The sequence below is a fragment of the Silurus aristotelis genome (genome assembly GCF_946808225.1).
Source record: "Silurus aristotelis genome assembly, chromosome: 19".
Classification (NCBI taxonomy): domain Eukaryota; kingdom Metazoa; phylum Chordata; class Actinopteri; order Siluriformes; family Siluridae; genus Silurus; species Silurus aristotelis.
The window spans coordinates 10,031,608-10,054,566 of record NC_139592.1 but is presented as its reverse complement, the minus strand read 5'-3'; the positions used below and the strand labels follow the sequence as shown (position 1 = coordinate 10,054,566).

General features: G+C 36.4%; 2 protein-coding genes across 2 annotated transcripts in view; both read left to right on the top strand.

Moving 5' to 3' along the window:
• LOC310741755 (E3 ubiquitin-protein ligase UBR4-like) overlaps positions 1-1,112 on the top strand; it is a 49,296-nt gene extending 48,184 nt beyond the window's left edge. Inside the window, exon 106 of the mRNA XM_083569960.1 lies at positions 361-1,112. Within this exon, the coding sequence (XP_083426086.1) occupies positions 361-425 (65 nt within the window). The 3' untranslated portion in view covers positions 426-1,112. The remainder of the gene's footprint in view (positions 1-360) is intronic.
• A 3,866-nt stretch (positions 1,113-4,978) lies between these two features.
• LOC310741763 (intermediate filament family orphan 2-like) lies at positions 4,979-22,634 on the top strand. The gene is made up of 5 exons (XM_083569979.1): positions 4,979-5,668; positions 18,276-18,336; positions 19,287-19,382; positions 21,703-21,879; positions 22,337-22,634. Exons 1-5 carry the CDS (start codon positions 5,106-5,108, stop codon positions 22,484-22,486), a joined length of 1,047 nt encoding a protein of 348 aa, XP_083426105.1. The 5' UTR covers positions 4,979-5,105; the 3' UTR covers positions 22,487-22,634.
• The last annotated feature ends 325 nt before the right edge of the window (positions 22,635-22,959 follow it).

Sequence of the window (22,959 nt, the reverse complement as noted above, 5' to 3'; positions counted from 1 at the left end):
TCCCTGTGTGATTTAGTATTTATTACAGATATGTTGAGTAAAAACAGTAAACTGAAAATGGGTTTAGTTAATAACGGTGCGTGTTTAAATGATTTTCATAATCGGGTATTTTTTATTGAAGTGGCTTAATTTGAGGTACAACCTGGTGATTTTAACATCAAGTGTTAAGCTACAGTTGTGGCTTATGAGTGTGTGTGTGTGTGTGTGTGTGTGTGTGTGAGAGAGAGAGAGAGACAATAATACAGAATTCTACACTACAGATGTTATCATTATAGTTATTCAAATAGTAATGTCTTTGAACTTTTTGAACACATTTTGAGGATGAAACTTGTCATTGTAACCTCTGCTGTCTCTTGACAGGGCTCCTCTCAGATATCCCAGACCCTGATGGTTTCCTGCAGGACCTGTTAAACTCTATACCCTGATCATATCCAGCCTGTCCCCCTCCTGAGTGTGTGTCCAGCCTGCTCAGCACAGGTGTTGCTGCAACTCCACAGGGACACCTTGCAATTAAGCTCTGGGCTCCCATATCTATCAGCTCACCCACTCTCATTCACAACCACCCCCCCGATATTCATCCCGGTTTGTTCTTCTACAGCGTCTTCAACCATAACGCTCCTAAATTGGAGGATTATATATGTAGTCTCAAGTAATGCATTTGTTACAAATGTTTCTGTAACATCCAATAACACTGAAACATGCCATGACCATGCTGTTTTGCTCCAACATGTTGCAGGTGCTTTGTTTAAATAACTTTGGGAATTTAATGACTGTGTGAAACATTTTGTGGCTTTTATTTATCCCTTTTGATTTTTTTCCCCCTAATTTTTTGAGTTACACAGAAGTGTGAATTGATCACTTAGTGTCATGCACTTTGTTTCTGGACATTTTTGCGGTGTTCAGTGATTTGATTGTAATTTGCGAGCAAGACAAGGCCTTCCTCCTTGGTTGAACCTGCTTGTGTGCGGTTTCTCTCCTTGTGTGCGTGATGGAGAACGAGTGCTGTTTGATATGTATGCCCATTGAATTTGAATGCTTTTGTAATGGGGTTTTACCTTTCACAATGAAACAACTTCTTTCAAGATAAAAGAATAAAAAGACCTGCATCTTTACTTTGGAAGCATTTTCTTTTCTTTTCACTTAGTTTTTACTGATTGGGTTTTTGTTTGATTTCCAGTTTAACAACACTAGATTATTATTAATTTTTTTTTTTTGGGCTAATTGTTTCTGTGACTTGGTTTCTCACATCCCTATCCAAACATAATCTACCTGATTATCCAAAATTGCATTTGTTTTTAAAGCAAGGTGTTACTCAAAGCAGTCTTGGTGACAAACAAATTCGTAATATATCTCTATATGTACACACGGTATATACACCTGTAAAAGGTGATCTTGTACTCTGAGCTGAATGCATGGTGTGGAGTTAAAAAATATATATATATAAAAGAATCCAGTTTAGTGTTTATTCGCCTTTTCCCGCTGCTATAATGTTCAACTGTTGCTGAATGTCCGCTTTTTGAATTATCTCAAATGAATAAAACTATACGAATCCCACACATGACTCTCCTTTTCATCTGAGTAAACGGTGAAATAAAAAAATGATTGGGAGTTACCATGTAGCATACCACATCATGTTTAACTGCCTTATGTAGTCTTACAACAATCACAAAAACAATCACGTATTTTATAGCTTTCCGAGTACAAAAACCTTATGATAGAGATGGCAATTTATCAATACAAATATGAACTGGTTATTTCTCGGTTTATTTATGAAAGTCATTTAGAGGGGAATTTAAAAAATAATAAAGGGAACATTGTGCACAAATGAGCCTCTATTCAAAATTCAGAATTTTGTTTGACCCTTTATAACTTGCCACGAAAGTCCCAAGCAGCTTTCACACAGCCAATCTTGCCTTGTATAATTCAGAGCTTGGGTGCAACTTTTGAGAGCTATCTGTGGTCAGAGCTACAAATAGCCTGTCCTCCAGGATAGACTCATCATTTCATCTCGTCAGCAACACTGAGTGTACTTTTTAAACTTTTTAGAAGCGGCTTGGAACACCCCGACTGCTAGCTTTGACTCTGGTTTCCTAATTAACTAGATGCCCTCTTTTTAGCATTGTTCAACACTGACTTTTCTTTGTTGCCCATTTATTCTTCAAACAATACCAATACTGCAGTAGGTTATCCCAGAGGAGTAATATTTTACAAGAAGTGGCTTTCTTGGGAATGGATTGGCAAGGTGCGGAAGGGTCAATATGGTTCTCCTTAAAGTCCCTGCTGAATAATCCAGCACGGTTTCACACAGGCTGAGCTGGTCATGACTGGACACTATATGTACCACCTTGTAAGTGCTGGTAGACAGATTACAGATTCAAAATAACCATTAATGAATCACTGATATTTAAGAAAATTAAAGTGTCCTCCTTCACCAGTTTACACTACTGATCTATTTACTAAAGTAATGAGGGATGATTTACTATCTACTCAAACCAAGATGGATGTTTCACTGTGGCCTGTTAATGGAGATTTCAGCGGAACACTGATGAAAAAAAAAATCTGTATTACAGCATTAATTTGAGCAAATATACAAAATCTTTGAAATGTCTTTATAATGAAGCAATTTAAAACAATATGTAAGGAAAAAAACAATAATAATAATCTAAATGTGCTTCATGTCCATGTTATGCTGATGATATCCAGCTATATATCGTATCGAAACCAGACGATACAGCTCAATCGGCTCGGATAACTGAGTGTGTCAAAGAATTAAAAGATTGGATGACGTGTAATTTTCTATTATTAAATTTTGATAAGATTTTGCTCATCGGACCAAAAAAGCTCCAGCATTTCAACCTGCATTTAGAATGATGTAGTGTAACTACTAGTTAAACAGTAAAAGACCTGGGAGTTATTTTATACAGCAACTTGTCTTTTAAAAATCATAACTATATTACAAAAACAGGCTTCTTCCAGCTTAGAAATATTGCTAAGCTAAGAAACAGTCCTATATCTGATGCAGAGAAGCTCGTCTATATGTTCATGACACCGGACTGGACTACTGTAATGCATTACTAGGCGGTTGTCCTGCATCATTAAAAAACAAGCTACAGTTAGTCCAGAGTTCTCACAAGGTCAACAAAATATGACCATATAACCCCAATCATTCCTACAATGGCTACATGTTAAGTTTCAAATTGACTACAAACTATTGCTATTTACCAAACCCTAAATGTTTTAGCTCCCATGTATCTATCCAATCTTCTAACATGTTACAATCCATCAAGGTCCTTGAGATCTCAAAACTCTGGACTGCTAGTAGTTCCTAGAACAGCAAAGTCCACTAAAGGTGGTAGAGCATTCTCAACTTCAGAATAGTCTTCCTGACAGTGTTTGGGGTTCAGACACACTCCCAGATTAAGTGCAGATTAAAAACGTATCTATTTAGCAAAGCCTACACATAACACACATCACATCTTAAGCTTGTGTTCCAGTACATCTGATCAAATGAACATTATCAACTTGTGCTTGTTTATATCATGAATTCCTCTCCACTGCTTCTCTTTCTCTCCCCATCCCGAGGCATCCTGAGGTTGCCGACCCTGCAAACATCCCGAACCATCTAGAGACGTACCAGCGCCATTTGGATTCCACCTCATGTGGAGTTTTGACATTGGACCTCTGAGTGTTTAAAGGCTCTGGCATGGAGAAGCTGGTGTTGGATTTACGATGATCGCAAATGTTGAGCTATTTTATGAGTTGCTCATTAGCTCCTGGTTTCATAACCTCAAATGACTGTATAAGACTTTAGAAAGGACATTACTCATAATCTTACAGTCCAGTGCTCATGTTGGTTCTCATTCTTCAGTGTTCTGTGTGAGGATGGGTTTCCCTTTAGAGTCTGGTTCCTTTTAAGGTTTCTTCCTCATAACATCTAAGAGAGTTTTTTCTCGACACAGTCGCCATGGCTGCTCATCGGGGATAAACACACATTGCCCACCGTAACTCTTAAATTCTGTAAAGCTGCTTTGAGACAATGTGCGTTGTGAAAAGTGCTATAGAAATAAACGTGACTCAACTCTGTTGGGAAAAAAAAAAGAAACCCTTACAAAATTTATAATGATTTTAATATTTTTTCAAAATAAAAATTACTTCTGTAACAGTCCCTGTGGGTCTCTCCTGGTAATTTGTAAATGTTGCCTTTTATTGTAGCAAAATTGGGCCAATGGAAAACCTTTGGCAAATCTGTAGAACCTATATTGATGACTAGTGGACACCAATAGGGACCATTAGGACATCGTGAAACATCCAATTTCCAAAAAAGATTTATTTAGTTGCAACTAAAGTAATCAACATTATTTGTTACTTTTATTGATTAACAGCTAGTTTGTAATTGCAATTGTAATGGTATTTTTTAGTGGAAACATTATAATTATCATTTTAGCTGGGAAACTGTAAAGATCTGAAGACATCTCTACAATTTCCACCTCATGACACAAGCTCTTGTCTTTTCGAAATCACAGACTGAATAAAAGAACAGACCAATAACGCATGACAGCTTCTTTCTTAGAGGTGGAGAGCATCAAGCTACACTGTTAGAGCTCTCTGAAGATCTTTACCTCCATAATGACTTCCCTTTGCTTTGCAGCTCCAAATGATTTATTCTTGGTTTATTCTTTCACATTCAATCGTGACACGCAAATATACTTACGTTGCCCTCCTCAAAGACGGGCGTAGTGTGTGTGTGTGTGTGTGTGTGTGTGTTTGCTAGCCACCTCCTCCCCCCTCCTGCTGCCATTTCCCGTTTGAAGAAGCTTATTTTAGCAGCTCGGAATGGTAGTCGCACCAGCGAGAGCTTTTCCAGGAGCACATAACTGGCCTTGCTGGGAGCTCATAGCTCTGTTAGGCGTTAGAGTAGCTTAGGTGGTGTGTATTTCCCCGGTTGAAGCAGTAGGCGATGTGTTCTTATTTATATGACATTAGATAAAGGAAGGAGAGGAGAGGAGAAGAGAGAAAGGGAAAGAGGAGGGATAGGGATGGGATGGGAAGGGAGTGCACCTTGCGCTTGAGATGAGATGAAATCAGGTTTAAATGCTTTAGTTTGAATGAACCCCTTCCAGTCCAGGATGGACAACTTCCCTCATCTTTATCCTGACCAAAGCCCCGCACTTCACATGGAAACGCCGTTGCCTCGTATCATCGGTGCTTCGGCGGTGACCGGAGCGGGGGGCTCGGGGGTGAGCAGCGCCCTGAGGAATGATTTAGGCTCCAACATTCATGTTTTAAAGACGTTAAACCTGCGCTTCCGCTGTTTCCTGGCCAAAGTGCACGATCTCGAGCGCAGGAACAAAGTGCTGGAGACTCAGCTGCACAATGCGCAGGAAGAATCGCGCTATAGGAGCCTGTTAAGCCGGGAGCAAGCGATCCAAACGGACTACGAGCTCCCGTTTGCAGGCCCGCTAGCCGAGACCAGGGTCCCGGGCAGAATCTGGAGTTACTCCCATGGCTGGAGGCATGGAAGTCGCATGGAGCTTCATCACGGGCCTGGAGTTTCATGGACGCACACGGATGGAGTTGGGGTTCAGATCGACACCATCACTCCAGAGCTCAGGGCCATCTACAACGTGCTGGGCAAAGTGAAACGAGAGAGAGAGGAATACAGGAAGAGGCAAGTTCATTCTAGCTGCTTACTGAGCAATACACACACACACACACACACACACACACACACACACACACACACACACACACACACACACACACACACAGCTTTCTGTTATCTTTGACCAAGTTTACATCAGGGGTCTCTTGGAGCATTTAAATACAAACATTTGCATCCTCCATGGGGGTTTTCATGACCAGCAATATAATATAAATATAATAAAAAATATAATGTGTGAGAAATTAGTTTATATATAGTGCAATAACACAACAATGTATACTATTCATATCATCATCTTCAGTAACCTGTGAATACAAAGACTTACAGATACTCTGGGTACGAGCAACTCACCCTGACTTTAATGTTAATGTTTAATGTCATATAGCACTGTATATATACACACACACACACACACACACACACACACACACACACACATTTACAACTAGGGGCTTCCTAATCCACCTACCAGTGGGTTTCTGGGTGATGGAAGGAAACCAGAGAACACAGATGAAACTCGCCCAGACACCATGAGAACATGCATGAAAAAGCATTAACTAGAGCTTAGGATCGAAACAGGGACCGTATGAGATGGTGATTTCTTGCTGCCACTTTAAAAAACAATAAAAGCATATTTATTAGGCGAAATGATTTCTGGGCCAACGTACTGTAGTTATAGATTTATTTTTGTAATTATGTCTGATGTCTATGTAGAAAACATACACTGCTTAAGAATGTAAGCTTTTAGAGATGTTTCATTCATTATCACAAGTATCAAAAAATGTTCAGATTGAGAATGTGGACCAAAATCGATATCATTTGTATGCTTTATATTTGTTTATATTTATTTTCTTCTTGCTCTATACTGACTCCTATTCATAAGTTATGGAGACCGAGTGAAACTTCTTTTTGTCTTTTGGAACAATTGTTTTGGTTTTCCATTTGTTTATACAAATAAATTAAACAGTTTGTTAAGTATATATATATATATATATATATTCTTAATCCAAAACTCATAAGAGATGCTTATGATTTCCAGCAGCAATATGTGTGTTTTGGGTTCTTTTATTGCCGCTTAGCTCTGAGAACAGACTATGAAGACTACGAAATGGTCTTCTTCTAGTGAATGAATGGAGCCATTGCATTGCTTCATTCATTAGGGAATCTATTGTGTAAAAGGATTATTTTATCTTCAAGGAATTTCCGGTCTAGCATGTTGCTTTATATCACTAAATAACCTGGACAAAGGCCAGACAGATCACACACAGTTTTTATTTGGGTTTAGAGCTGAGTAATACTTTAAGCATTCATCCAATATTTTATTGGCAGTGTTTTATGCACTTGTAGTTTTTTTTTGTTGTTTTATTGAAATTCAAATGACTTGTATATTCAAAGTTATGTGGTCAGTAAAGATAAAGAAATCCTGTTATGCGTCAATAACTGGGGAGTAAAACAGTAGTAATAGCCTGAGAATGTGAGTTCCTGATGGGTTATGAAGTGATCCGTTTCCAGGAAAGGAAGTTTTCCTGTTGTTTTTAAGGCTTCCATCTTTTGAGCCTACCCTGGAATATTGCTAATAAAATAAATAAATAGGAAGATTATTTGAACATTTTATGAATTCCTGAATTATTAATAGGTTATGTTACTTGAAATGTTTAATTTTTTCAGTTTTCTTTTCCCTACAGATTTTCTTAGTATGTCTATAGTATAGTAAAGTATTTTTTTTTTTATACTTTAAAAAACATTTTTTTTTTACAGAGTCATATCACCACTGTCTTTAATTCCATTTGACTGGAAACACATGTATATACACTGTGGATGCTCAGACAGCAGCTCGTTTTGGCATGAGGCCACTATACACAGTTCTCATCCAGTAACCTGCATTTGAATGCCACTATTAATCACAGAAGTGGGTCGGTCTTCTACACTTTGGGTTACTGGTGGAATTGCAGTGTAACTTCATGAAGAGCAAATACCATCAAGTGGTTGAGTACTACTTGTTGAAGTACTGCTTTATTTTTTTTTTTTATTACATGTCTGTGGATTTGTCCTTGGTTCATGTTGAATGTAATCTGAAAGAAAGCTAAAATTCTTGAAGAATTAGATCCATTAGAGTCTTTTTAAAGTCTTATTTAGAAAATTAGATATTATTTTGTTAAACTGGTTAATCAGAAGGTGTTGATCTTGAGCACACAAAAAACGTCCTGTATTTTTATAATGAACAGCCAATTCTTGAAATATTTCCCAATTTCAAGCCCTGTTTCCTTCTGGTTATATCTTTGTTCCTTTCTTATCCCATCCTCCTACTCCTCATGCTCCATGGAATGTCTTTAACCTCCTGACCTGATTTAGTATTTGGTAGATCTGCACAATTTTTCTCTGTGTTACACAACAATTTGGTGAATATGTTCCTGGGTCATAAGGCACACACAAGAAACACACACACATAATGAACACAAAGACACACACCTCAGGAGGATTGCCTTCTCACCCTGCCATATGATGACCATTATGACTCAGCTTTCAAGATGGTAGCTGTACACTGCTGGACAGACCATTTGTCTGACTGTGTATTGTGTGGAAGTGAGATACAGTGTGAGATCATTTCCCTGAGGAATGGCAGGGAAACAGAGGAATTAGGGCATTGTGTCTTGTCATCATTTTGGTCCCTGCGATCTTTGGCTTTGTAACTTTCTATTCACATCCAGTCCTTCTGTTTTAAAATTCATTTTGTATGACCAGCAGTAAAAAACTACATACGATATAATCCTTTAGTTAATTTCTGCAGATTCATTATGGCTGTGTTATAGATTGTTTATGTTTATTACAAAATAATAATGTAATGCTGGCTTTAATGAGTGTAGTCTGTCTGAATACTGATGTGAACTTAGGCAAGTTCAGCCCTCTTGTCTACTTCTCGGGAAAAACAGATGTGCATTTCTAAAAGCCCCTAAGGTCTATGAATGCGGCCCATATACATTGGCCAACTATCCCTTCTTTTAGTCAGATTTCCCCCTAGTTTCAACATAGGCGAATCTTCCTGATTTGGTATTTAAGCTGTAAGAATACAGAAGTTGTACATTGATGCACATGATAAAGATATTCCATGTAATTTGGATTATAATGGGCCAACACACATGAGAAAAGGGGCCAAGCCCAAATGGTAAAACTGTTTAAAATCTTTTAATGATCTTCACATGTCATTGTTCAGGAAATGAGCAAGATTTCAAACAAATAGATAAAATTACCTTGATATGGAATAGCTTCTTCCCGTGGGCTCACCACCTGCAGGAGGGGCCGTAAGGGACGGTGCTGTGGGGATTGGGCAGCAGTCGAAGGCGGGGGCCTGCTAAGACTGCTGCCCCCGCGACCCGAATTACGGATAAGCGGGAGAAAATGAATGAATGAATGTATGGAATAGCTTTTTTTTTTTTGTGGTATTTCTAGAGTTAGTATATTTGATGTTGTTCTGTTCAATGTTGATTGCTTTAAATATTTGATGAGTACTTAAACTTGTTTTGAATTGTATATTAAACATGTAAATCATTATCATGATTTTACTTTTGTGTACAAGAATCTATATTAGTGAATTCCCATTAGAGATCACTACAGCAGAAGTAATGAAAAAACTGAAGAGATAATAAAAAACTCAGTGTGCATTAGTTTATTTTTCGCTCCTTTATTGACTTGTGATTTGTTCTTAAGATGATCAGAGTCTTATTATTTTAGCCGTTTTGGGCTTGGCCCAATTTTTTGTATTTTATTTTTGCCCAGGCGTGTAGATGCTTCAAGTATGCAGTGGATGGTGGGCTGAAAACCAAGCCTGTAATATTGCCGCTTTGAGCAGCTGTTGGTATTTAAGTGGAAATCTGTGTTGAAAACAAGATTTAACCTTAGACACACTACTTTTTTTAGTCACAAACTTGAGATTCTTGAAGTTTGTAAGCACACTGGATATTCACATGTCCTTTAAAACACACTTCATGTATTCATTTTGAACAAGTAATAGAATGATAAGACTCATATAATGCTTTGATGCAAAATACATTCAGTAGACTGACAAAGTTGGCAGCGCCTTATCTTTATATTGTTACTGTAAAGTTAGTCGTAAGTCAGCAGGGTAATCCTGTGTGTATCCTAATGGAAAAGGTATGCTTGGTTGTTTGCATTGTGAGGGATGTTTGCTTGCTTTTCTTAGAAAGTAGCTGCTTCTTGGCTGGATTTAGTAACAAAATGTACCAAACTCATTACTGAGAGCTAATAGTCAGACTTGTGAAAATATAATACAACCTAAAGTAAATACTGCACATTTATTTAACCCCAGGTTTAGTAGGTGTGTTGGAGCAGGGGCATGTCTTAAGACTAAAACAATTCCAATAAAGGTATTAATTATGAATGATGTGTAATTTGTTCAGGAGTTCTCAGACAATTGTAAACAATTTTGTTGTGTGTTAAATGTCCAAAGATCAACAGTGGATGATAATCTGGTTGTACTCAGGATGGCAAGTCGGTGGCTTGATGACTTTTAGTTTATGAAAGCACTGTCATGCTTTAGTCAGGCCTGATTATTCATTCCACCAACCATTATGTACTGTAATAATCACATTTCTTTACTCATCTACATGTGAGATAAGTCAGTGATGTCAAGCACTACTAGTTAGTCAATAAAAATAACAGTATTTCTTAGAGATTGTGTTTTTTTTGTTTGTTTTTTTGTCCTCTGTGTTCCACCCATTATTCTGAGACCCTGCACATGATTGAGTTTTTTCAAAGGCCTATTTATGAATACGGTTGCAAAATTCGGGGAATTGGCTAATGAAGCCACACATGTGCATTCATCCATAACATAAAAGAAACATTTTGGAATTTATCAAAAATATCCATCTTGGCAAGTATTCGTGTAAATTACATAAATATTACATACATTTGTGTTTAAAACTTGTGCTGTGTACAAGCTATTGTGTAAAAACAAATACACTGAGCAGACATTTAGGTGAGACCCTAGATCATTTAAAAAAAAATCTGTCTAAAAAAGACCATCCCCCACAAAGAATCCCCCTTAGTCACCCAGGGGGAATATTCCCTCTTCTTCCAGGCTCTGACTACCACAGGAATATTGAAGCCACAGTTCTGCATTTAAGTCTGAAGATTATATCTATTCAAGTACATTTTAATATTACTTGTGAAATATATTTTATCTATGGTATTAAAGTTTAACTAGCAAATACCAAAATGTGTTTATACAGTAGCTAGCCAGCCAGTAAATCAGATATGCTAAATGTAAGCTAGCACTATTTAATTGACAATTTATGAAGCTAGCTCAAGCTGTGATGCTCTTTCCTCTACCTTCTGCTAGCCAGTTTTCTGTTATCATAGAGAAGTAGAGTAGTGGTCAAAAGTTTGCACACATTATAATTTTTAAGGTTTTTGAAAGAAGTCGTTTATGCTCAATATTCAAGCCTGCATTGATTTGATAAAAAATACAGAAACAACAGTAATATTGTAGAATATTAAACATTTTTTTAAATGTAACTTTTTATTAATCAAAGAATCCTGAAATAAGTTTCACATGTATCAAATTCCTGGTAAGTTTTCAACTTGGAATATTTCCCAATTACCCAGAAGTTCCCATGGAAAGTTTCTGGACCCTTTGCAATCCTCCTGGTGTGTTTCTGCTTTCTGAAATGCCTTTCTGTTTACCACGGTTTTAATGAATGTATATTTATGTGAATTTCAATTACTTTCTTGCCACCTCAAACCAGTCTGGTCATTCTCTACAGACCTTAAACATTACTAGTGCTTTTGCTCCTGCGGAACACAGTTCCTGCTAGATGCTGGATGTTTTTTGTTTTTTGCACCATTCTGTGTACACTTTTGCCTGTGGAAATCCATTGAGATTAGCAGTCTCTGAAACACTCAAACAAACCTGTCTGGTACAAAAAGTTACAAAACTCTCAAAGTACCTGAGATTACATTTGTTTCCTTTTCTGCTGTTTTTATGTAAAGTTTTCTACATGAATCTGCATGAATCTGCTGCCACCGGATTAGCCGGTTGGATAATTGGAACTTCGACTTAACACATGGTAGATACATATAGAATTGTCATCTTTCTTGTGTACTAGCATTTCTTTTCTTTTTTTCCCTCTAATGTGCACACAGAGTATAGTGTATGTTCAGTATATGTGATATATACACACAGGATAAAGTAGTTTTAGGGTGTAGCCTGTCTAAATATTGATCTGAGTTCAGCCTTCTCCTCTCTTAGTCTGGTAACAGATGTGTTTCTAAAAGCCCCTAGGGATATGGCTGGTCCATGTTTTTCACTGATGTATCTTCTTTCCATTTGTCCCGTTCACAGTCCTGCAAAAGCAGTATTTTACACCTAAATAGATACTGTGAAAAACATGCTTGTCAGAGTTGTACATTGTAAAGCTTGTTTATTATTCGGGATGCACAAAACCTCAATTAAGTATTACAAGTTATTGGTTTGAAGCTCTGAATTTGGTAGTAGATTGGTGATTACATTTTGAATATTACACTCTCCTTCAAGTCTTTATTTTTTATTTTTAAACCAGCATTTAGAAATTATTTATGGAAAACTGGGCACACCCTATAATTCAGAAACATGTAGGGCCACCTTTAACAACAATAAAATGAAGGGAATGTTTTCTGTAGAGGTTTACCGTTTTTTTTTTACATTGTTTTTTAGTTTAGTTTTTTTTTTTGAAGAAGAAGGAATTTTGAGCCACTCTTCTGTAATATAGTACTTCAGTTCATTGATGTTGAAGGGCATTTCTTCTCTTCTCTCTTTTGTCTCTATCATCTTTTATATTTTATTTAACTTATTTATCTGTCTGAAAATGAATAAAAAAGAAGAATTGCAGGAAAGTGTACATACAAAACTTTGAGATTTAGTGATCTCGCATACCAAATATTTTATACACTCAATTAATACATGGTTTAGAACACTGAAAACTATGTTTGCCAGTTTAGGAAATGCCATTGGATATGGCCATTGTGACAGAAGTTTGGAAATTGTACCAAAATTATGTAGAAATAATTTTATTTAAATACATTTCTGACTTTGCATTGACACTTACTTGTAAACATCATGTTGTGTAAGGAGGACATTTATCAAGACTGCTCAGGGATGTGTAAGACTAACACTTGGATTTTCTCAAACAGTGAATGTCAGAGAATTTGATTAGGTTTTTATACAGCTGTATACTGCAGTATAAAACCCAATCTTTGATTGGATGCCAGCTGTTAAATCGTCTGTAATGCATCTGCTTCATCATGTCATCATTAAAACACAGAACAGTTTGCACTCTGTATAGATGACAGCAGAACTTGAAAAAAAAATAAAAATTCAACAACATAAAACAAAGAAAGACAGAGATCAGTCAGACTTTTTCTTCTGGTTGAGATCCATGAAAAATGAGAAACAGTTTATGGGTTCAGAAAAGCCACTAAGTTTTTTAAGTATGTACAGAAAATGGCAAAATGTGACCATGGAAAGGGATTTTCCAGGAAGCCACACAAATATCGGAATTCTTTCAGAACATTCAAACATGCAACTCGAAAAGAGATTATTTTTAATGCCACAGGAGGTTAGATGGGGTATATCTTTAAAATGTTTTTATGATTCTTAGTAACTAAAACAAGCATTTGACGGTAGCACATGACAGATTTCAGTACATTACCCAATAAAGGGGAGCATTATCGAAAGATGTCTATCTTTTGTTGTGTTTGTTAAACAAGGATATGCATATCATATTACGATCATTAGTACTAGATTAAACGTTATCCCCTCTACCTCAAATTTATCTTTCTTGAGAACTGACTTTTTGACACTTGCTGGAATTTTTTTCAGTTATCGTATTGCATTCTGTGGATTCTCAGCTTGTTTCATTTTAAGTGAGCACAAAATCTTGCTTGCTTTGGCACATGAGAAAGATTTTTAACATAATTGCTGTCTGTGCTGAAGTCAAAACCTCTGACAGTGGCATAGGACCAATTAACATGCCTTGTCTGTCTGTTTTGCATTCAGCAGTGTTACTTTAGGCCAATATATGTTGTATATAAGTACATTTGAACATTTGATGGTTGAATAAGAAGGTGTTTCCTGAGAACTTGGATGAAATTCTTCTAAACTTTTTATTTATTTTTTTTGACTCATTGCTGAATTCTTTTGTTCTTGTTTTTTTTTTTGTTTGTTTTTTTACATTTGTGGCATTTGGCAGGTTGTCTTAACCAGGACAGCCAACAAAAGTGCTATGAGGTATCTATCAATAAATACACTCAGATACTGGTTCAATATGTCACAGACTCAGAAAATCATCAGAAAAACCTCTGTTGGGAAGGATTATAGTTTAAAAACTGTATTTTTATGTTTCTTATAATTCTTAAGTTCTAATTTGAGTACTTCTTGTTTTTTTTTTAAAGTATAAGTTATTAACATTTATGTTCAGATAAGAATTCCTCCGTTCACCGTTCCATGTCAAACGCTGTGAGAGAGAAAAACAGCCGCTATGGTTTATCTCAGAGAATACAACTTTCCATTCCTTGTCCATAGCTTGGCAAATCAGCTATGTAGGGGAATTTACTTAAATGTATTATGTGAGAAAAAAGAATAAGTCAAAATAAATAAACCGCTTTTCTTACTATTTGCATTAAATTGGAATTTAAAATTAAATAAAAAAGTGGTGTAGCTGTGACAAAATCTTTCCTTTATTCAACATGCATTTAAATTAATTCTTAAGTGTTGATATTAAAACCCAATGCTCTTGATGGAAACTGGTGGAATCCAGTTCTTTTGTCATGAGATTAACCGGATCAAGCGAGTTCAGCTCTTTTATAATGCCTTGTTTAACCACAAACCTCTTTGGCTCATGGTCATGCGTTATCTTTCTGTCGTTTGGAAGAACTGAGCCCACTTCTTTCATCACATGGGTTAACACCTTTAGTTTTCACTATTGGGCATTGAATAAATAAAAAAAAGGTGTTTAAAAAAAAAAAAACACTTCTCTGTGCACACCAGATCAGGGACTTGGACACAACGAACCATCACATCCATACGAAAGAGAAGTGGCATCGCTGCTCCCAGTGTGAAAAGAGTTTTTACCGCAAGAATGAACTTCATAGGCACCAGCGCGCTTAGTGCTTAGAATGGTGGAAGCATGTTGATTGTTGTTAAATTAAATATAAAGTAATTGATATGGAAGCCTTTTATATACTTTTGAAATAGATCCATGGATTGTATTTTAAGGAATTTATCTGTGTGTACCTGAAATAAGATTTTAACATACAGCATGGTGGCAAACATATTTAGTTTTTCTGACCTTCAAATACAATTTGTATGGAATCCACTGTGTATTAATCGAATCATAAATGGAATCGGAAAAATACAAATCGAGAATCAACTCACGAATTAAAAAAGATCAAATAGAAATAAAATCACACCAATTATGGGAATCTGTGCTGATACCCAGCTGTATTAGCTGGTTAAAGTGCATTAGCTAGCTACATTAGTGACTTTGGATTAAATAGGGCTTACTTTGGACTTCAAATAAAGGACTTTTTTTTTTTTATTGTGTCTCTCACTTTCGATGGACAATAGTAGCTGAGAAATCACGCTCTAAGTATTATCACTCGGTTTGCCTGTAGACATTTTCAATTGAATAGTGTATGCTGTTAGCAGTGTACCCCTCGTGCTGCCTTTCATGTTTACGATGTTTCATCAAGTATATGAAATATTTTTGTTTGTATCTGCTTCACTTTGATTGGCATTATTAATCAAAAACGCATTCAAATCAGAGTCATTTTGTGTCCTCTGTACATTATCAATACAACACTCAGCGTATGTTACATGGGATCAGTTGTTATTGGGGTATGTGTTGAGAGATATGTAAAAAGTGAATGAGGGTGATATAAAACCAGGACCATTATTGTATAAATGCATCCAGATAACAAGCAATCTGATAAACTTCCCATTAGGTTACATTAGTTCTCAAAACAATTTTCCTTCATTAAAGCCTGTTCTGACATGTGATGGTCTCGCACTGTTTCAGCCATGATGTCAGCCAGACTGTGCGTGGGCAGCAGATTATCTCAGTCTTTTAGTGATAACTATAGTCATTACTGAAGAAACAATGACAGAGTGCTGTTCAGAGTGCTTATGCTTTTAAGCACATAAAGACCTAAATAAAAGTAAAATCAGTTAAATGAAGGGTATATAATTTGAATATAAACCAGGTATATGTGTGTGTGTGTGTGCGTGTGTGTGTCTGTGTGTGTGTGTGTGTGTGTGTGTGTGCGTGTGTGTGTGTGTTCCGCCGCTGTTTCCTTTATAGAAAAGTAAATACAATTAGCATGAATGACTTCTATAGAACTTCAGTGATATGACAAACTTTGTTCTTCTTATTCAGGCATACAATGAGACTTTTTATTTATTAGTTCCATGCATTGTTTGCATTCCCAAAACCTATTCTTTCTGGTTATATGGCAATGCTAATAAGCCTTTAGGGAAGTACACTTCTACAGAAATAGATTATGTTTTTGTAATATGATGCCTGCCCACAGGAATGCTTTGTAACTGTTTAACTGTTATTTTATCACCAAACCTGTTTTCTATTGAAATACCAGAAATAACATGAAAGATATATATGCCCTCGTATTTTTTAAGATAATGATTTAATAAATACATGTTTATTACTATTACATTATTGTTTTGTTTAAGCTTGTTGTATTGCTTTTAGGCTGAAATGATATTTTTGTCTGTACTGAGTGGGCCAGAGGAAATGAGTGAAGTCAGTTTCTCATGCCCTTGGGCAGTACTTTAATCAGCTACACTGGACTTATACACCAGTCTGAATGTCTCAGTGTCCTGCTATTGTCTGAGCCATTCGGCCAATGGCGTATCTTAAAAAAAAAAAAAAAAAAAGTCTATTATTTATTAATCTACAAACCAACAGTAGTCCCTAGTTTTTTAACTCGAAAATCTTCTTGTCGAAGCAAAACTAAGGTTGTTCCTTGCTTTGAAAGGTCAAGTAAAGCTACTTACATGTCTGAATGATTACATCTATACATCGTTACATGCTGTACATAAACATTAAAGATTAATTCATGACTGTAAATTTCAATTGTTTTTGTTTGTGAGCAGTTCTGCTTGTTACCACTTTGGAGTCCGGACAGATGAGAGATTGATTTTTCTGAAGCAGGGAGAATAAATGCATAGATGCAGTGCATATCATCTTTAAAGGAAACTCGATGACAAAGTCAAGAACATTTAAACAAGCTCACAGTTCCCTATTCAGCCCAGAAATTGGGACTGAACAGTCAGTCACCCAGAAATTGGGTGACTGACTGTCTAATGATTATTACATACATCTACTACAAGTACTCGATTTGGTTAACTGAAATATTTTGGTGGTTTCATATCCGGATCACACTCCACCAGTTCCCGAATGTGTTGTCATGCTTCATATCATATTAAATCATATTATTTTCACAACTATATATCATTTTATTCCTAATACAGTAGTCATTTTCCCTCAGCAGTTCTGCTTAAAACAATATACTATTTTGTTTTCTGTATGTTGGATATAGATTACAAGTCTTTTGGCTTAGAGTAGATTTTATAGAGATAAAAAGCAATAATATAAAATATAAGTAAAATAAAAGCTCTAGTCAGCATTTGAGTCGAGATTTCAAGAGGCTACTTTCGTAAGCCAAAGTACATTCTGTCTGTTACAGGCAAATGGCAGTAAGTATGCAATGCCTAGACTATGAGAGGAATGCAAGGTATCCACCAGAGACAGAGAGAGAGAGAGAGAGAGAGAGAGAGAGAGAGAGAGAGAGAAAGATGGAGCGAGGACATGTGTGGAGGAGGTGTATTCTGACCACATGGCATGATTAGGGAATGCCTTTGTCTGGGAAAGACCTGGTGCAACATAAAAAATTCTTCCCTTATAAGGAAAAGGTGTTTGAGTTTCATCACTTGTGAAAAGTAAAAATACCTTCAGTGTTAAAACTTGTAAAGAAACCTATAAAGAGGGTTTCAATAATGATGGGGTTTGTGAAAGCGCAGTAAACGTTCTCACACACAAGGCAGCGTTATCGCGTTAACTATTTAGTTTGTAAGTCTGTGACCTGAGAGACAGCACTGTTTGTGTGAATGCTATGGAAAAGTTTACTAATTACTCAGGAAACAAACCAAGGGGCAAACCTGTAGAAGTAGTTCCATAAAATCTAACATGGCAAGTCAAAACAAAGCAGGTTGGGCGACTCTCTACAGTGGATTGTGTTAAACATTTGCTGTTTTGTTGTCTCTCCCATCACCATAGTGACTTTAAGGAAGAATACAAAGCAGTAGGTATAATTGCTATACCACTTTATTATCTCTTTAAATGTTTTTAAATATTGTATGAAACCTTAAGACTTTTAACAGTCTATACAACAGTCCTCATCCTCTTCATAGTAACCAAAACTCATTATAGTATATTATATCTGCCGTTGTGAGATGCTATGAGATTTCTTTGTTGCTGAGGTGAGAAGACCTGACATGATCATTTCTGTGGATTTATTGACCAGATGTCTGTGTTCTGTGTTCCAGATGGGAGGAGGAGTTGTCCAAGTGCCAGCAAATGGAGGCCATGGTGGAGACTTTACAACAAGTGAGTGCTCAGCCATGCCAAACACTGTTTAGCTCCACATCTTATGCTCTTTGGGGTTTTACTGAGGACAGCTTTCGATACAGGGGGCACAATTCACAGTGGTCCACTTGTGTTTAAACGATATATCAGTAGTTAAACAGGAAAAAGTGATTTCTATTCAGACTTGATTTTACACACTGCCTATTCAGATGAACAAAATGACCGGCTTAAAGTTCATCTGCATTGTTGCCAGTTTCTTTCTTTTCCAGTTGCATACAGACCACTCAGAAGAACAGGGAAGAATTAATAATGTCTAATACTTGATTAGCATAAATAATGGTAGTCATGATAATCATATTAATGACATCCCCCACCTTTTTTTTTCTAATCATTTATTGGTGATCAACCTACAAACCAATTTACTTAAATGTAAACGGATATGTGAATAGAATGCTGTACTGCTGAGCAAAGGAGAAGCAGGTCAGATCAAGAAGGTTATTTTTGGCAGGATGGATTTGAAATGCTCACCACAGAAATCTTTAGGAAGCAGAAAGCAGTGAAGTGCAGGGAAATAAAGCTTTGCTGGTGAGATTAAAAGCCAAAAGGTAAATGTTTTGAACAATTGTCATTTGAAATGGTCAAAAATTGTAATTTATGTGCACTTTATCTGGTTTAAAAAAAATCCACATTTACGGAGTGTATTTCCCAAAACGTGAATTTCAGCGTTGAATATTTAGAGACATAGCTTCACTGTGTCTGCATTGACCAGAAATAACACTAAAATTTAAATAAAGATGTATTGTATTGTAATGCTCAGTTCTGAAAGAGACAATTGCTGACAGTTATATTTAACAGACCACTAGCTGTTTTGGGCTTCATTGGTTGTGACCTTTTGTGTATGTTTGCTTACAGCACTGGTGTTGAATGTAAAATAAATGTCTGTGATTTCTTTGTGGCTGTGTCCCCTACAGAGCGTGCAGGAGTCTGAAGCTCTACGGAGAGAACTTAGTGAAAAGATAGACCAGCTCAAAGCGGAATTGGTTGTCTATAAGAGTCTCATGTCTGATGTAAGTATCTTTTTTAATTGATGCTGCTTTTTAAACATTCCTACAAACCTTGAAGCTTGAAAAGAGCATTTAGGTGTAGGTAGAAAAAAAATATAATTAAAAATAAACAAATTTTTTTCACATAAAGCTTTATGCTGCATGCAATTAATAGTAACGTCACACATAATCGGATTGCAGAAGCAGTATTAGTTCAATGACCTAGAGTTAGAAGCTGCTCAGATAATGGTTAGATCTAGTGTTTATTGCTCTTGCTCCTCATCTTTGCTGGGAAGGAAGCCTCTGGACGACTAGGGTGAGGGGGTTCAGCTATGATTTTCCCAGCTTTCTCCCTTCATGTCTGTCAAGGGAGTCTGTAGATAGTGATTTTCTCATTACAAAATAACAGCAGGGTAGAGATTCTGCTTAGTGTGTAATGATGCCAAACCAGACTGGAAAGGAGGATGTGGTGACTGATTCTGTTAGGACTGCACATTAAAAAGCATTAGACTTGCTAATTAAGCTAGAAGAGCAAGCACAAAACTGCTCTGCAGTACCTACAGTACTTATATCACATGCAGAGGAAAGTTATTAGAGCTTGTTTATTGTTCGAGTTCCCTTTTTGAGAAATTTTATATGCATTTGATAATGATGGATTGCAAGACATTAATGCGTAATTTGTTAATCACTGACAGACCCAAAGTATTTAAATGTAAATTCTATATGTGCAATTGATAAAAAAATAAAACAGATTAAATAAAGTGACAGTTCAGTTTTGGCTGCTGTCTCCACCTTGTCTGAGTAAGCTTCTTGTGTGGCATTCTAATGTGACCTCCCAAAAAGTTTGGATTAATCTAAAGTACCCCTAGGTATAAATGAATGTGAATGTTGCAATGTGATGGGACCCATTCAGGACTTGTTTCTCCAGATCCACCGTGACCAGGATAAAGTCCTTCTGGTAAATAAATTAATCAGCATAAACAGTTACTTTGCTCTTTTTTTTTTTTTGCTAGCAATTTGCATTCAGTCTCTTAACCAGAATCTTATAACAGCTGTTTTTGTAGAAGAAAGATGGATAAGCATTCATTGTTCTTTTATCCTCATGGTTCATCACTTTGCTGTTGTGGCTATAAACCACTCAACTCCATGTTTTATAGTCTGGACTGTATGTGTTTACAAAGATGTAAATTACAAGTGTACCTGATGCTGAGCACCTCAGTCCTGACCTGTGTCATCTGTCTTTTACCTCTTTGACTACTACCTCAGTGGCAAATTGATGTGCATGTTAATACCTGAATTTAGCCTACTCTATGCATCTCAATGAAATAAGGCCTATATAATGTCAAACCTTTTATTGCTAAAAGTGCTTTTTACTTGTCACATGTACATTAAAGCACAGTGAAATTCTTTCTTCACATCTCCCAGTGATGTTAGGAAGCTGGGGTTCTAGCACAGGGTCGGGCTTGACAAGTGCCCCCCATAATACTGGTTAAAAATCAATTGCTTTGGGGAAGCTTATTATTATGAGACTTTTTTTTAAAGGAGTTTTAAGTGTCAGCACTTTGTAACAGTTACAGATAAAGTTTTCCCCCAAGAGCGAGTCTTTAGGATGAAGGGGTTTTGGGCATTGTGGGTGTTTTGTATATGGGGTGAATATTTACATTTACATTTGCAGACGCCCTTATCCAGAGGAAAAAGTATATACTACTGCCTTATCTTCATAAAAGAAGGAATTTCTCTTTATCACTTCCGTAATGGGAGTAATAACAGGAACTAACATTCTTCAAACATTTGTACCTCCTTAAATGTAAATAAAAGCAGATCAATTATAATTTCTATTTCTTTATAATTAAGACTCTGTAAACATTGGCTGTGGTATGAAAGGTGTAAAACAACTTCAGGGGCTTTCCATGTTCAAAACTGGTTTGTTACTGTTTTTATTATGTATTTGTTTGCTTATTTTATTTATTTATTTTTATGTTACTAGTTATAGGGCAGATATCAGACACTTTAACAGTAATAACATTGATGCAATAGGAAAAGAAATACTCATCCCTAATCCCAAATACTATGTATCACACAAAGGCTGGCCTGTGGAAAAATGCAATGCATCAGGACACACTGCATTTCCCCTTTTTTTTTAATTGTGAGGGGAAATTTCACTTCTGTTACGACCACAAAATGTTCGATGGAGGAAAAGCAGTGAATTACAGGAAAGAAGATTAAAAATGTAATTTGGGCCATGCTGTTATAGGAAATGAATCAACCTTAGGTTCCTTTCTTTGATAACTTTAAATAATCAGTAACAGATTGATCATCTTGTGCGTTATATTTTACTTTTCAGCAAATGTCAGATCTGGACTCCAAAATTCAAGAGAAAGCCATGAAGGTGGACATGGACATTTGTAGACGCATCGACATCACAGCCAAGCTGTGCGACGTGGCCCAGCAGAGGAACTCTGAGGACATGAGCAAAATGTTTCATGTCAGTCCTTCTAGAGTTCCTGCAGACCATAAAGGGGTATGGATGCTTTCACTGCTGTACACATTTCATCATGATGTTTAAATGAAGTCGTTTTTTAACTTGACTTGATAAAATACAGTTCTAATTAGTTTCCTGGTGTGTGATTTGTGTTAAGTCAATATAATGCTTATATTGTGCTCTCTGCTACACTACTTGTTTATCTAATTTTAATTGTGCATAAACACTGGAAGGTCTGGGAACAACATTACAACATGATTGCTGAATAAGTTGATAAAGGTCATTTTTACTGATTGCCAGAGTACTAAACAATAACAGTCAAAGGCATTAGCGCCCTTTAATTATGCTTAATCCCACAGACTGGGGAGGAGAGTTTTACTGTTATTCAGTGCTGCTGTGGAAACTGAAAGAGCACTTTACTTTTGTCAGGCTCTGCTGCTATAAAAAGGTAATTAGGTTTCGCATGCATTCGTGTGTGTGTGTTTGTGTGTTAAAGGTGTCCGCAGCGTGTAAAAAGAAAGAGCGTAAGGCTGTGTCTGATGAGGAGAATGCGGAGGTGGAGGCAGACAGCGAGCACTCTGAGAAGGAGGTTGCCGGATCTCTAAATATTACAGATGAAATGAAGCGCATGCTCAGTCAGTTGTAAGTCCCATTCTGAACACGAACATGATTGAATGATTCATCAATACACTTCTTTTTTTATATTACGTTACATTTAACACACTTTGCAGACAGTTTTGCATAAAATAATGATCTTATTTACACAATTGAGCAGTTAATGGTTATGGTGGTGTTGGGATTTGAACTCTCAACTTTTCTGATTAGAAATATATTGTCATAGCCACTGAGCTTTCAGTGTGATTGTAATTCCATGTAAATGTGTTCATCCATCTGTTTTTGTCAGAATGGATATATATATATATATACAGTGAGGAAAATAAGTATTTAAACACCCTGCTATTTTGCAAGTTCTCCCACTTAGAAATCATGGAGGGGTCTGAAATTGTCATTGTAGGTGCATGTCCACTGTGAGGGACATAATCTAAAAAAAATATCCAGAAATCACAATGTATGATTTTTTAACTATTTATTTGTATGATACAGCTGCAAAGAAGTATT

Excerpts from the sequence above, each read along its gene's own strand:
- LOC310741763 (XM_083569979.1), top strand. The coding sequence starts at position 5,106 with ATGAACCCCTTCCAGTCCAGGATGGACAACTTCCCTCATCTTTATCCT. Across the intron at positions 19,383-21,702 it reads ATAAGAGTCTCATGTCTGAT|CAAATGTCAGATCTGGACTC; the intron begins GTAAGTATCTTT and ends TTTACTTTTCAG. Across the intron at positions 21,880-22,336 it reads TTCCTGCAGACCATAAAGGG|GTGTCCGCAGCGTGTAAAAA; the intron begins GTATGGATGCTT and ends TGTGTGTTAAAG.